Source organism: Lotus japonicus, chromosome 3 (assembly GCF_012489685.1).
Source record: "Lotus japonicus ecotype B-129 chromosome 3, LjGifu_v1.2".
Taxonomy (NCBI): Eukaryota; Viridiplantae; Streptophyta; class Magnoliopsida; order Fabales; family Fabaceae; genus Lotus; species Lotus japonicus.
In genome coordinates, this window is record NC_080043.1 from 36,950,787 (window position 1) to 36,965,744 (window position 14,958).

Genomic DNA, 14,958 nt, shown 5'->3' on the forward strand with positions numbered 1-14,958 from the left:
AAGCGATAAAAGAAGTTCACGGAGGTAAACAAAGAAGAAAACGTATTTGAAAAATGAGTTCACTTGATTTATAACTTATTCTCAACCAATATACTCTTATAAGATGAAATTAACATTTAAGATGCCGATAAGAGTTATTCACCTATTAATTTCTTAGCTAAGTGAATCTACCAGTTAAAAACCTAGCCTTAATTCCTTAAGCCCTAGTGATCATAAAAGGAGCATTATAACGCATACTTACTCGATGAGACATTCCCAAACTCTGTTCCTAACCCAAGAAGTTCATGTCATAGTGGATAGACTCTCTGACTGTCACTCAAGAAATCCTAATAGTTCTATCCTAATAGTTCCTACTAGATAATTATATCCTAGAGAAGTGAGTATCCCGACTTGTCACTTGGTTTAGACCTCATTCCCAACTCATGATATTCATACCTAAGGGTTAATGTCTCATATTGTCACCTAGAAAACTTCAACCCAACCTACGACATGCCTTTCTTAAGATGACTGATGCAAGGGTGGTTCCTCTCATTAACTAAATTCACACCAACTTTTCAATTGTCATGCAAATCCTTAAAAACACCATATTGGTAAAAGATACATGAGCGCGCAAAGAGAATTATTAAACCTAAGACATTTGTGTTTTCCCCTTTCTACGAACTAAACATACATCAATTCATATCAATTTCTCAATATATTTATGAATTAATATAAACTCTTAAAATCACCAATCGACCAATTGAAGCATTAAGCGAAGAGAGAAACACCAAATAATGAAAACTCATAAACATAATTGCATAAAAGCATATTGAATAAGAGAGAAATCAAATTACATCATCTCAAATACTAAAAGATATTCAAAACACAAAAATAGGTAAAGAGGAAAGTGGAACAAAGATATAACGGAGTCATGGACGTCCGGAGAAGCTGTCACATTCCTCCATAGCCCTTACACCGGCTCTAAAGGACCTAACCTTCCTCTCCACCAAGAAATTTTCTCCAAGATCCTTCCAAAAATGTTTATTAGCTTTAGAAGAAGAGAAATATGAAAAGATCCTCAGAAAATTTGTTAAAAATAGATTTTACGGTGGAACCTCGCGAGTTTGGAACGTTGGATGCGTATCTGGTAAATCTGGCGTGTCTGGTGTACGATAAATGTTGTTTCGCGACGCACTGTAGTGATGCTTCCTAGATCTGGTGCGTTATTCCCAGAGCTCAACACGTGGCGCGATCTCAACCTCCTCAGGTGAGGAACACGTGAACCACAATGCACAAGAACACATCATCCATAATTCTTTTTTAATTCTGATTTTTCTTATCTTTTCGAAATCTTCTCCTAAAATAACAATAAAAATAGGAAATTATAATTAAACGATAATATAATAAAATATAAAATATAAAATATAAAATATAAAATATAAAATATAAAATATAAAATATAAAATATAAAATATAAAATATAAAATATAAAATATGAAATATGATAACAACTTAAAATAAATTTATCTAATCCTAAATTAAATTAAGTATATCCTAATAAAGATTAAATAGAAGATAAAATTAATTCTTTTTTTGGTACATTGGAAAGATAAATTACACTCGCCAGAAATCGATCTCTGGACCTCTCCTACCCAACTCATATGTCCCCAGCTCCTACCACTTGAGCTATCCTACGTGGACAGATAAAATTAATTCAAATCCTAATAAAATTTAGAAAAACAATATAAAATGTAGAAAAAATATTAAAACCAACGAAAAAATATTAAAATACATGAAATAAGCCTAAAGTGTCCTAAAATGATTGAAATATCCAAAAAACTATATTAAACTACATGCAAATAAACTAGAAAAGTAGCCTTAAATACTGGGTCATCATATCTCTCCACTGAAATGTCCTCCATAATCAAAGCCATTGTAATGCCACATAATACTTTTAAATTCCTCCTCCGGGCCACACTTCCTTATCACTCCATCAGCACACCACCCGGTACAGAAACAGTTACTCCCACAGATCGAATTTTCATGCAAAAACTTTTTCTTTTGTGGCAGTGTAAGATAAGATGGAAGCACACTAGCAACTCTATAATTAGCAAAGTTAGTGTACCAAGGTAAAGAAGAGTTTAAGGAAAGAGTTTTTCAACTGGAAATTCCTTAGAAATATGAATTAAGCTGGAATCTATGCCTTCAATTCTTGACAAGTGGTCAACAACACCATTGTCCTTCCCTTTTCTATCTTTGCTCTCCAGATCAAACTCTTGCATAAGTAAGATCCACCTTCTCAACTTGAGTTTAGAATTCGACTTAGACAATACATGCTTCAAGGTAGAGTGGTTAGTAAGAACAATAACTTTAGAGCCTACTAAATATGACTTGATTTTTTCACAAGCAGAAACAACGACAAGCAATTCTTTTTCAGTGGATGAATTTCATTGAGCATAGTTAACACTTTGCTCGCATGATAAGCAGTGTGCAATGTGACGCCCATTTCCCTTCTTGAGCGACGACTGCACCCTACTCATATCGACTCAGAGGGTTAGCTCAAGTGGTAAGAGTTATGAGACATAAGGGTTGGGGAGGGGAAGGTCCAGGGTTCGAATCCTGGAAGGAAAATTTGAAGAGATTTTCAAACTTACTAACAACTAACCACTAACATTTACCTATCAAAAAAAAAAAAACTCATATCGACTCTTCAAGTAGAAGAAGAAGAAATGTTAGATGAGAGACCAAATGTTAAAAAATAAAAGAAAGGGCGAGAAATAGATATAAGTACGTCGAAGTAGCACTTTGGCTCCGTTTGGTAGAGAAGAGAGAGATAAAGAAGAGAGAGTAGAGAAGAGAGAAATTGAGTAGAGAGAAATATGTGAGAAATAGAGTAGATTTAGAGGTTGTTTGGTATGGTAGAAATAAATGAGAGAGATGAGAAATAATTAGGTGGAGGAGAGAGAAAAAAATTAAATTTTGAATAAAAAAACATTGTTTTAACTGAAAAGTAAATTTTAGTGGGCCAGCAGCACATAGTGGCGGTTCTAAACCGCCACTAAAGTGCATAGAACAAGAAAAAAAAATAAAAAAGGAGTCTGCACCCAATCTCTTCGCAAAACGCGAAGACCATGAAAAGGGGGAAAAATGCATCCTCTATCTCTCTCTTGTCTACAGTGTATGTTCACCAAACAAAGGTGATTCATCATTCTCTCCTCCATCTCTCTCTTGCATCTCTCTTCTATCTCCACTCAAACAAACAAAGCATTTGTGAGTGCGATCGCAAACATATTTAAAGGTGTTTTCGGTTTTCACACTTGTGTGACAAGATTATATTTCTGGCGGTGGCAATAACAATTCTCTAAACATAAATAATAGAATAAGGCTATGTTTGGCATGCCATTTCAGCTAGCTTATAGCTATAAGCTACCTGAGATAGCTTATAGCTTAAAGCTTATAGCTTATTAAATTTATTCTCATTTTTATCCTTATTAATTTATTAAAATTCTACCATTACCCTTATATATTTATAAAAACACTAAACCTATTTTTCATCACACTTACGTATGCAGTTCCCGCCACACCGTTGCGCACCACAAGTATTAAAAATATTATATTCAGATGATAAATAACTTGAGTTAATAAAAATATTTAAAGTGATATTAATTTTAATATTAATATCATATAGATATTAATGTGAAAATAAAGTAATGTTAAATATAAAAATAATTATACAAGTATGTCCTTTTATGTCATTTTACAATTTCAGCTTGTTTAACAGCTAGTTTTTCCAAACACTTTTGTTTTAATCATGCAGCTTTTCAGCTTTCAGCTATCAGCTTTCAGCTAGTTTATCAGCTTTCAGCTATCAGCTAGCTTATAAGCTTTCAGCTAGCTTTTCAGCTTTCAGCTAGCTTATCAGCTAAACATGCTAAACATAGCCTAAGAATGGAACACGTGAGCAAGAAGTAGAAGGGCTAAAGACAGGCCCGCCACAAAATGTTAGGAGCTTGGATCTTGGGTCGGTGCCGTGTTGTGTATAAGTGGTCAGTGGTTGTACTGAACTGATAATGAAATTGGGTGTTGGTGGTTCTACTTTCAAGCCCTTTTCGTAATAATGTCAATACCATCATCTCCATGTGCTCTTTGTCCTCTTCACTTGGAACCTGGCTTATTCCAAACGCCACTAACAAAATGGAGATCCAATGGGGTGGAAAGAGCGTGGTTAGGTGGATTCGCCAAAGCATGAAACAGCGCATAAGGAGCTTGCCAATTCAGGTTTTTCTTTCATTTTTGTGTTTCTTCACAATAATTTGTTATCATATAATATAAGGACTTGGTTAAGGCTTTATTCTTGTTTTTCAAAATAATTTGGTATTACAATTTTGAATTGTGCTGAGATTGAGAATGCTTCAACTTCAATGGCAGCTCACCATACGAAAGGGATGCTTAATTGGAACTTAGACATAGTAGGAATCATGAGCTTAGCCCCTTTATAATTTGCGCATTTTTGTATGATCACATTTGATTTGATTGTGTAAACAGGATTGGGGGGAATGCATTTGAAGGGAACCACCGCTTGCCGCCTACTACTCTAAACTATTTGGAAAGAATGAGCGCATTGACCGTATTCAAGGACTGGCTGATACACTTAACTATGAGGTATTGAAATTTATCATGTGATTTCTTGCATACAGCCAAAACATTTAATTTCTTGCTCCATCAAATATATGTGAAAGGGTGCTGCACGTTTTATGAGTGTAGAAACTTGAAAGACTAAGTAAGAAGTTGTGTAGCCAAATGAGGGTGTACTGAGTATCTATGATTTGTCTTTAATCAAGCACAATAAAATAATACCTATGATATATAGATAAAAAATAATCTATGTCAACTGTTAATTACTTCAACTATATTAGTTAGGAAGGTGAACAAGTCCAACAGTATACATTTGCCTTTGCTAACCCAAGAGACTAAACTATTAAAAAGAGCAAAAGACTGTCATATTTGGGCACTTGTATCCCAATGGGTTGCTCTCTTTATCTCCTTGGCTATTGGCATTATTTGATTGTAGTTTCCTGATTTGGGTTTATGTCAAAGTACTTATCATGTAAGTGCTTATTTATAAGTTTCTTTGAAACACTTATTTGAAATATGCTCAAAAGTTCTTATAGGAGGCATGTATAAGCTCTTATTCTAAGTTTATCTAAGAAGCTTATTGAAATAAGCTCATTATCTCACTGATTATACATACGTACATATTCATCTTTAATTCAGCTTTTTATTATTTTTTCCAGCGCAACTGTGAAGCCCTAATGCTGCTCCAGAAGAATGGATTGCGAAAGAAGAATCCTTCAATTTCTGTTGTTGCTACACTGTTTGGAGATGGTGAAGATGTTGCATGGCTTGAAAAGAATGATTTGGCAGACTGGGCAGAAGAAAGTTTCAATGGAATATTAGGAAGTGAAACCTTTGATAATTCTCAGCAGAGAACAATTGCACTGGGTTTGAATAAGAGGAGGCCAGTATTGGTTATCGAAGGGCCTCCTGGTTCAGGCAAGAGTGGTTTGCTCAAGCAGCTTATAGTATGTGCTGTTCAACAAGGTGAAAGGGTTCTTGTTACAGCACCTACTAATCTGTTGATAACATGGTTGAAAAGCTTTCAAGTGTTGGCTTAAATATTGTGCAGGTTGGAAATCCGGCTTGTACATAAAAAAGAGTGGGATCAAAATCTTTGGGAGAAATCGTAAATGCAAAACTTTCAAGTTTTCGAGAAGAGTATGAGAGGAAGAAGTCTGATCTAAGGAAAGATCTAAGACATTGTTTAAAGGATGATTCATTAGCTGCAGGCATATGGAAACTTTTCAAACAGCTGGGGAGGTCTCTGAAGAAAAAGGAAAAGCAGACCATGAATGATGTTATGTCTAGTGCTCAGGTTGTGCTTGCTACCAATACTGGAGCAGCTGATCCGTTGATCCGGCTAGATGCTTTTGACTTGGTTGTAATAGATGAAGCTGGACAGGCAATTGAACCCTCTTGCTGGATTCCTATATTACAGGGAAAGCGCTGTATTCTTGCTGGTGATCAATGCCAACTTGCTCCTGTCATATTATCTAGAAAAGCCCTAGAAAGTGGTCTAGGAATATCTCTACTTGAGAGAGCTACAAGTACAACATTGCATGAGGGGATTCTCACCACCAGGTTAACAACACACTACTGTATGAACAATGTAATTGCTAGTTGGGCTTCAAAGGAGATGTATGGAGGCTTGTTGAAGTCCTTTAAGACTGTGTTTTCTCATCTTCTTGTAGACTTTCCGTTTGTTCAGGTATTATGCTCGATTGCTCGTAAATTATATTTCCATTAATTTTGAAGTGATGGCTTCTATTACATCTTGCTCCTTATTTTCCAGAGATGCTACTCAAAATTTTGTTTGACTAGTTTATAAAAATGATCTTTTGTTCAGCAATGCTAGGTTTTTAATTTGGGACTGTGGAGGTCTAACCATTAGGTAAGGGAGGGAGATAAGTAGCTTTGTGGGATCGAAACCCTAAAACAGCTTACTTCCTTCTTAAAGACTGAGGCTGGTAACAACTTAACCAGAATCTCGTAGTTTTCATTGCAACGAGAGTAAGCCGTTGGGAGAGAGCTAAATTTCTATTGCATAAGTTTGGAGTGCCAAATAAATAGTCTGGTATAAATGAGGCTCCCTAGCAATATTTTAAGATAAAATTGTCAACAATTACCTTAAAACCTTCATGAGTCATGACCAAACCTCTCAAACCTTATTTTTGGCAACCTGTGCTGATTACGCATAGGTTGGCGAAATATTTATAACTCAAAATTCTCAATAAACAACATCGAATGACTCTGGATGTACAGATCGGGAGAATTTACATGACGCAATATTGTCAATAATAATTGTATGAATAAATTAAGAATAACTGCTTGTCAATTACCATTATATTGACTTTCAAAGCTTTTCTGTAACATTTGAGTTACCTATACTTTTATACTCAGGGATGCATATGATGCTTGTATTGATCTTTGTGTCCATTTACTTTTACTGTTACTAATTCTTATTACATAAATGGAAAGTTTGACCTTGCTGTTGTTGCAGCCTACATGGATAACACAGTGCCCACTGCTATTGCTTGATACTAGAATGCCATATGAAAGTATGTCTGTTGATTGTGGAGAGCATCTTGACCCAGCTGGAACAGGCTCATTTTATAATGAATGAGAAGCTGACATCGTATTGCAGCATGTCTTTCCTTAATTTATGCTGGTAATTATGTAGAACGTATAAAAGCTTTTTTAAGGTGATAGCTTTTAGTATAAATCTTTTTCCCAAGTTGAATGTTTTGTGGTATTAAAAAGAACCTGTAAGAACAAGACGTTTTTTGGGTTAAAGAGATTGAATTGAAAGGCACAATGTGCAGCTTAATGGCACTTAAATCGAAGAGGGATCTCAGCCTCAGACAGCAATACAAAATTTGCACCCTCTGATAAACACTAAATTACAATACACACTTGCTCTAATCTAAAATATACTTGACAATACCAAAATCAGAAAACCTTACCTTTCAGACCTGAACAAACATGCTGTTAGTTTGTTTTTATTAATAATGTTGAATATCTGTTTAGATTTAGTTTACTATTAGAGATAGGTTTAGATAGATTTAGTTTCTTTTTATCTATTTGTTAGTCTATATATATTGTAGTCTAGTCAAGTATTATCAATGAAATACAAGTATTATTTTATCAAATTCAAGTTGGTGTCAGAGCGAGTTTCGATCCTACCGCTGTGAGGGGCCTCCTCCCCCGTGAGCCCCCTCATGGTGACCTTCCAAATCTCTTTGGATTATTTTCACTCGTCCTGTGCTTCCGCGCTTGTTCGATCTAGCCTTTTCTTACGGCCTCGTTTCTTTCTGATTATGGTCCCCTTTGTCTTGGAACCCTATTGACCCTTGTTTCTTAATACTTAAAACAACCGCACCTTCTTCTTCGGCGCGTGAAGGTAACGCACAAACCTGAACTCGACGCGACGACCACATACATGTTCGTCCGTTGTAGTCTAGTTGGTCAGGATATTTGGCTCTCCCTCCTGGTTCTGTTCCAGATGTTGTTTTCTCCAGATTTTCCTTCCTTTAATGCAGTTGCGTGATTGGAAGAAATTGTGGGAATTGATTCAACAATTGTTTACTCAAGAATTCTTGATTGGAATGACATAATAATTCTTCACTGCCAGCGAGAGTATTGGTTACATGAAGTGGAAATATGGAATGCCAATGCGTTGGGATGGTGATATTGGAAGTTTCTGATGATGCCAGAATGAAGCAGTACCATGTGGCTCTTTGGTCCAATCCAGTTCTCAATTAGTGTGTTGGGTTGTTCTAGTTTCTTGTTTTTGGTTTCTTGGTTTTGGTTGGCACAATGTGGTTTTGGAGTTGGAAAAGATTTTTGCTCTCTATTAAAGTGGAGAATTGGTTTTGCATTGTGTGGTTTGTTGGTGTATAAATTTTGGACTATTTTTGGGAATATCTCTCTCCGGCAGCAGCTGCTTTTCAAGTTAATTATATTTGTTACAAGCTATGCATATGACATATATGCGCTAGCTTGAGGGGAAGATCTGAATATTGTTAAATCTTAATTATATTTGTTACAAGCTATGCATATGACATATATGCTATAGTTTGAAGGGAAGTGTTGGATATTGCTAAATATCCTAATAGAGACCACAGTCAACCACCGCCGACAATCGTTATCCTTGTTGCTGGTTTGGTGGAGGGTGTATTCAAGAAGTGTTTGGTTGGATCTAATTGTATTGCGCTTCATTGTTCTCGCTGGTCCTATTTGTGTTTCGGTCAGGTTTGGTTTTTAAGGTCCTCTATTTGACGTGTGTTGTGGCGCCACCGTTAATGGTCGTCCGGTCTTCCTCTTCCAGTTTGGTTTGTGGGTCTGCTGTGTTTTCTCATCTGCAATGTTTCTTGCTGTTTGAGTTCTTAGTTTGCGTCTCATGGTTCGTGATGCTCTTATTATATTGATCTTGGCTGACTTTATGCAATTTGGTTTTGTTTGGTTTTGAAGGTGACAATGTCACCTTCGTTTGTTTTGTCTCGATTGTTTGGTTTTCTGGTTTTAGGGCTTCAGCTGCAAGTTGCTCTGGCCCACTCTCTAGTTGAGAGTTATTGGTTTTGGTTTTAGGGCTCTAGCTGCGAGTTGCGCTGGCCTGCTCTCTAATGTTTGAGAGTTGTCTGTGTCAAAGTTGACACCATTGTTTGTCTTAGAAGCCATCAATCGATCGACCTCAAGTATGTTTTATTTCTGTGTGGTTGTTGTTGGTGAGTTGTTGCTTCAGCCTTGTTTTGTTTTCGGGCGTATTGTTGCTGGTTTTTCGCCCTTGTTTGCTGACTCAGCTACCCTACGATACTCCAGAAGAATTGGTTTTTGTCTTGCATCAATTTCAGCCAGATCAAGTATGAGAAGTTGTCTTTTGCCTGCCCATGGATTTAGCAGAAGTTCGAAAGATTATTCAATTTGAAGTATGAGAAGTTGGCTTTTATCGCCATGGATTTACTAGAAGTTTGAAAGGTTATTCAATTCAGAAATTCGCCAAGACTGTCATTATTAAGGGATATCTATTAAGATAATTTTCTTCTTGGGTTCGATTTGTTACAAGCTTAAAGCTAAGTAAGCTTTAGCTTGAGGGGGAGTGTTGAATATCTGTTTAGATTTAGTTTACTATTAGTCTTATCTCATTGAGATATAGTTTAGATTTGTTTCTCTATTTTAGATTAGTATCTATTTAAATAGAGATAATATCTATTTAAATAGAGATAGGTTTAGATAGATTTAGTTTCTTTTTATCTATTTGTTAGTCTATATATATTGTAGTCTAGTCAAGTATTATCAATGAAATACAAGTATTATTTTATCAAATTCAAGTAATAAGATAACAGCCAAGCAAAAGAGACTAAAACTCTTACGTCACTGCTCTCCACAGCCTACGTGCTGTATAGAAGTCAGAAAAGATAGAGTAGAAATGAAACTGATTATCATTGATGGTTAGGTGTGAGCACACTCTCTAATATTTATGCTAGAGTATTACACATAAGAGACATAGAATAACTGTAGGTAGTTAATGAGTATAACTAACTACTATCAGAAATTAATGTAATTGTTGCCCATGACAAATTATGTGGACCTTAATATCAGATTGACAAGTTTAGCCAGCCAACTTCACTTGCTTCTAGATATGGAAAATTAACAATACAATACAATGAGTTTAGGATAATATTCCTTATTTCTGTCAGCTATTTTTATTGATTCCTATCGTAAGCCAGATTACTACATGTTGTATTTACTTGCAAATTATTGTCCTTCTCTGTTTTACAAAACTTGTATAAGTTATGTTGAGATGATCAGTAATCTCGATCCTCTTCATAACTGCTCGGTTAATTTGCTTCATGTTCAAGTTCATTGAGTTTCCCACATTCTAGCTTGTAGACATTGTTCTGCATGGTTTTCTTGCCTGCATAGTTTCATTGTTACATGGTTCTGAACTTAGACAAAGAAGTACATAATTCAAATTTTGTGCATGAAGTAGAGTAGAGAAGTAAGAATCTGGTCGTATTTCTATTCCATCTACCCCTACTTAATATTCAAGAATTTTTTTTTAATCCAAGACAAAAGAAAATTAGATTAGTACATTTGATTTTGTTTTGTCATATTTATGAAATGCAAGTTCTCGGTCTTAACTGAGTTCTGAAATTTTGCAATACAACTTTTGAGGGACATGCTTGATGAGTTTCCAGAAGCTGCAGGTACCGAGGTTTCCACGATTGATAGCTTTCAAGGCCTGGAAGCTGATGTTGTAATCTTATCCATGGTAAGACCTGAATCCAATCTTGACACCCATTGTTGAAACAAATTTCTTAGTTGATGAAAAATGTAAATACTTGAGAAGAGTCAATAAGATATCACATAAATCACACCTCATAACACAAAATCACAAATACTGTGCAAATAAAGGTGTCACTGGCGTGCACTTTAGAGGATAAAGTGCCGACTCATACAAATTAGTTTTGTTACCTTCCATTAATTAGTTTTGTTATGAAACAAATTTATAGATGACCTAGCAATTGTATAAAGGTTTACCTTCCTAGTTTTGTATAATAACATGTATTACTATGAAGTAAAAACAAACTATAAGTTAAAAAAAAAAAGGCAATGCTTAATTATTTTTATATGTAACAAACATGATTTTGTCCTTATATGGTATTATATACAGAAATTCTTCTAAAAGCATATGTGGGGGGTTCTGTCTTCTTCAGTCTAACTTTATCAAACTATAAGTTGAAAAAAAAGGTAATGCTTCATTATTTTTATATGTAACAAACATGATTTTGTCCTTATATGGTATTATATACAGAAATTATTCTAAATGTATAGTCTTCTTCAGTCTTTAGTCTTCTTCAGTCTCACTTTATCTTTTCACATTCGATAATAATTAAAGCAGCACAGCACCATGTGGGCCCTCCCATTATACATGGCGCACTATATATACAGGCTTAAGGAATCTTGTAGTTGCAGTGCAGCAGCATAGCATCCCCACCACAAATCATCACTGAATCTTGATCAGTCATTCCATTTTTTTTTCCTGATTCAGTTATGGCGTCTTCACCTGCATCTTTGGCATTCACAGTGCGGAGGTGTGAGCCGGAGCTGGTAGCTCCATCTCAACCCACCCCTCGTGAACTGAAACTGCTTTCAGATATAGATGACCAAGAAGGCCTGCGGTTCCAAATTCCAGTGATACAGTTCTACCGCTATGATCCATCAATGACTGGGAAGGACCCCGTTGAGGTGATTCGAAAGGCATTGGCTAAAACACTTGTGTTTTACTATCCTCTTGCAGGTAGACTCATGGAAGGGCCTGATCGAAAACTCATGGTGAATTGTACTGCTGATGGTGTTTTATTCATTGAGGCAGACGCAGATGTCACCATGAAACAATTTGGTGATGCTCTTCAACCTCCCTTCCCTTGTTGGGAGGAGCTCCTTTACGATGTTCCCGGTTCCAGTGAAGTGCTTAACGCTCCATTGTTGCTTATACAAGTATGTATATACTTATCCTCTCTTTTCATAATACGGAGAATTAATATTTTTGTGTCGTAAATTATTCTCATAAAAACTGGGATGTTGTGGAAGTTAAAGGTTTTTTAAGAGTGTGGCTGCTAAAAATTTAATTTAATTTCAATAATCTAATAGTTTGAATAATTATTTTTATCCACAACGAATTGATACTCAATATTAAATTTATTTATAATGAGAAATTTGATGCTAACACTTGTAAAGTGTTAAATTCTAAATTTTTACATTTTAAATTTTATTTTATTTTCATCACATCACAAATTATATTTTTTATGTCCCCGTAAGATAGCTCAAGTGATAGGAGCTGGGGGACATATGAGGTAGATTTATGGCTATTCTAAGTTCTAATAAGAATATTTATTTTGGGTTTGACATTAAAGAGTAATCAAATTCCCATCACAATTAACATTTTGAATTTTGTTCTATTTTTATCACATCACAATTTCTCTATAATATTTTCTCCTTTAATTTATTTCTCTTAGTGAACTTCAAAATTTAAATAATCTACCTACTTTAAAAAATATCAAATAAAAATGTTACCCCGTAAGATAGCTCAAGTGGTAGGAGCTGAGGGACATATGGGTTGGGTAGGTGCAGTTTATCTTTCCCACATACCAAAAAAAAATTATATTTTTTATTATTATTTCTTTTTTTTTGGGGATGTCTTAAACAGGCATATATTGTTCCTCTCTTGCTTCTCATGTTAAGGCGGTGACTAGAAGTATATCTAAATAAATTTATATATAGAAAAAAGCAATTTTGACTCTAAACTAACATTTGGGGTAGATTTATGGCTTTTCTAAGTTCTAATAAGAATATTTATTTTGGGTTTGACATTAAAGAGTAATCAAATTCCCATCACAATTAACATTTTGAATTTTGTTCTATTTTTATCACATCACAATTTCTCTATAATATTTTCTCCTTTAATTTATTTCTCTTAGTGAACTTCAAAATTTAAATAATCTACCTACTTTAAAAAATATCAAATAAAAATGTTATTATGACGTTTTTGTTAGGACTCAAACATTCCAACTACCCTTTACTGCTTTAGGAATCAAATACTTTTTATCTTTAGTTCAAAGTTGGGCAAAGTACACTTCTCTCAAAAGTTCAATTTTAGTAACTTCTATCTTGTTTTGTATCCACTTTTATCTCAAAAGAGGAGAACTTCGGAAAAAAAAAAGATACAGGATAAGAATTAATCTCATTTTTGGTAGAACAAAAGAAGTATGTCATTCTCACTCCTTCGTCGTCTAACCTTAACTTTAAGAATGACTTATTTATCATTAATGACAACGGTTGAGTAGAACCATAATTATAATCTTACATATTGAATTGGAATGTTGCAGGTAACGCGGCTCAAGTGTGGAGGTTTCATTTTCGCACTTAGATTGAACCATACTATGAGTGATGCAGCTGGTTTGGTTCAATTTTTGAATGCCTTAGGTGAAATTGCTCGCGGCATGGGCGAACCTTCAATTCTACCAGTGTGGCATAGAGAGCTACTAAATGCAAGGGACCCTCCAAAAGTAACTTGCACCCATCATGAATATGAACAAGTACCTGACACCAAGGGAACCATCATCCCCCTAGATGACATGACTCATCGGTCTTTCTTTTTTGGTCCCACTGAAGTAGCTACAATTCGTAGTTTCCTTCCTCTCCATCAACGTCAATGCTCCAAATTTGAAATTCTCACTGCATTTCTTTGGCGTTGTCGCACAATAGCATTGCAACCAGACAACGATGAGGAGGTTCGCATCCTTTGCATTGTTAATGCACGTGAAAAGTTTAACCCTCCATTACCAACAGGCTACTATGGCAATGCTTTTGCATTTTCTCCTGCAGTTACAAGTGCTAAGAAGTTATGTGAAAATCCTTTAGGTTATGCATTGGAGTTGGTAAGGAAAGCAAAAGCTGATATTACTCAAGAGTATATGCATTCATTGGCAGATTTAATGGTCATTAAGGGACGACCACACTTCACTGTGGTAAGATCGTATCTTGTGTCAGATGTCACACGTGCTGGGTTTGGAGGGGTCGACTTTGGGTGGGGGAAGGCTGTTTATGGAGGGCCAGCCAAGGGAGGAGTTGGAGCCATACCCGGTGTGGCTAGCTTTTACATAGCCTTTAAAAATGCTAAAGGCGAGGAAGGTTTAGTGATACCAGTTTGTTTACCATCAGAAGCCATGGAAAGGTTCACAAAAGAGTTGGATAATGTGCTTAAGAACCATATCGAACCTACTACGCGTGGCTTCAAATCCAGTTTCATTGTTTCTTCAATATAGCTTCATAAAATTTTCGTATTAGCTTTATACGAAAATAAAATCAAATAGACTTCTTGTTATATATAGCATAAGTGTTAGCTAAGCATGGGGCTAGCCAGGGTGAGGAGTTTGTTGTTATTGATGTGCCCTAAGAAGGGTTGGGGTTTTTGTTGGGCGCTGATGCGGCGTGTGTCTCCTTTGTGAGGCATTGGTTTTGGGTTTTGTTTTTTGTTTTCTTTTCTGCTTTTCTATTTGTACCAAAAAAAAAGCATAAGTGAAGTATCACAAGAGACCAAGCTAAATTAAGAACAAAATTATAATGAAACATGTGCCTTTGAATGTGATTATTTTTTGTTCTTTTAATTTTTGATAATTCTTTTGAAGCAATGACCAAGCCACTTTACATGAATAATATGGCTAGTCAATTCGTGGTTTTTCAATATTGGTGGTGGAAATAAAAACTAATGTATTTGGGTAATAACTTAATTTAGTGTCTAAGGTAATAAACACTTGTTCATGAGCTAATTTGGGAATTTTATTGAATTAAGTTAAAATT

The 14,958-nt window shown here is 35.3% G+C and overlaps 1 protein-coding gene and 1 pseudogene across 1 annotated transcript; both read left to right on the top strand.

Moving 5' to 3' along the window:
* Positions 1–4,096: 4,096 nt before the first annotated feature.
* LOC130744071 (uncharacterized) lies at positions 4,097–11,546 on the top strand (annotated as a pseudogene).
* Position 11,547: 1 nt separating this feature from the next.
* Positions 11,548–14,749, top strand: LOC130709501 (benzyl alcohol O-benzoyltransferase-like). The gene is made up of 2 exons (XM_057558872.1): positions 11,548–12,096; positions 13,485–14,749. Exons 1-2 carry the CDS (start codon positions 11,650–11,652, stop codon positions 14,421–14,423), a joined length of 1,386 nt encoding a protein of 461 aa, XP_057414855.1. The 5' UTR covers positions 11,548–11,649; the 3' UTR covers positions 14,424–14,749.
* The last annotated feature ends 209 nt before the right edge of the window (positions 14,750–14,958 follow it).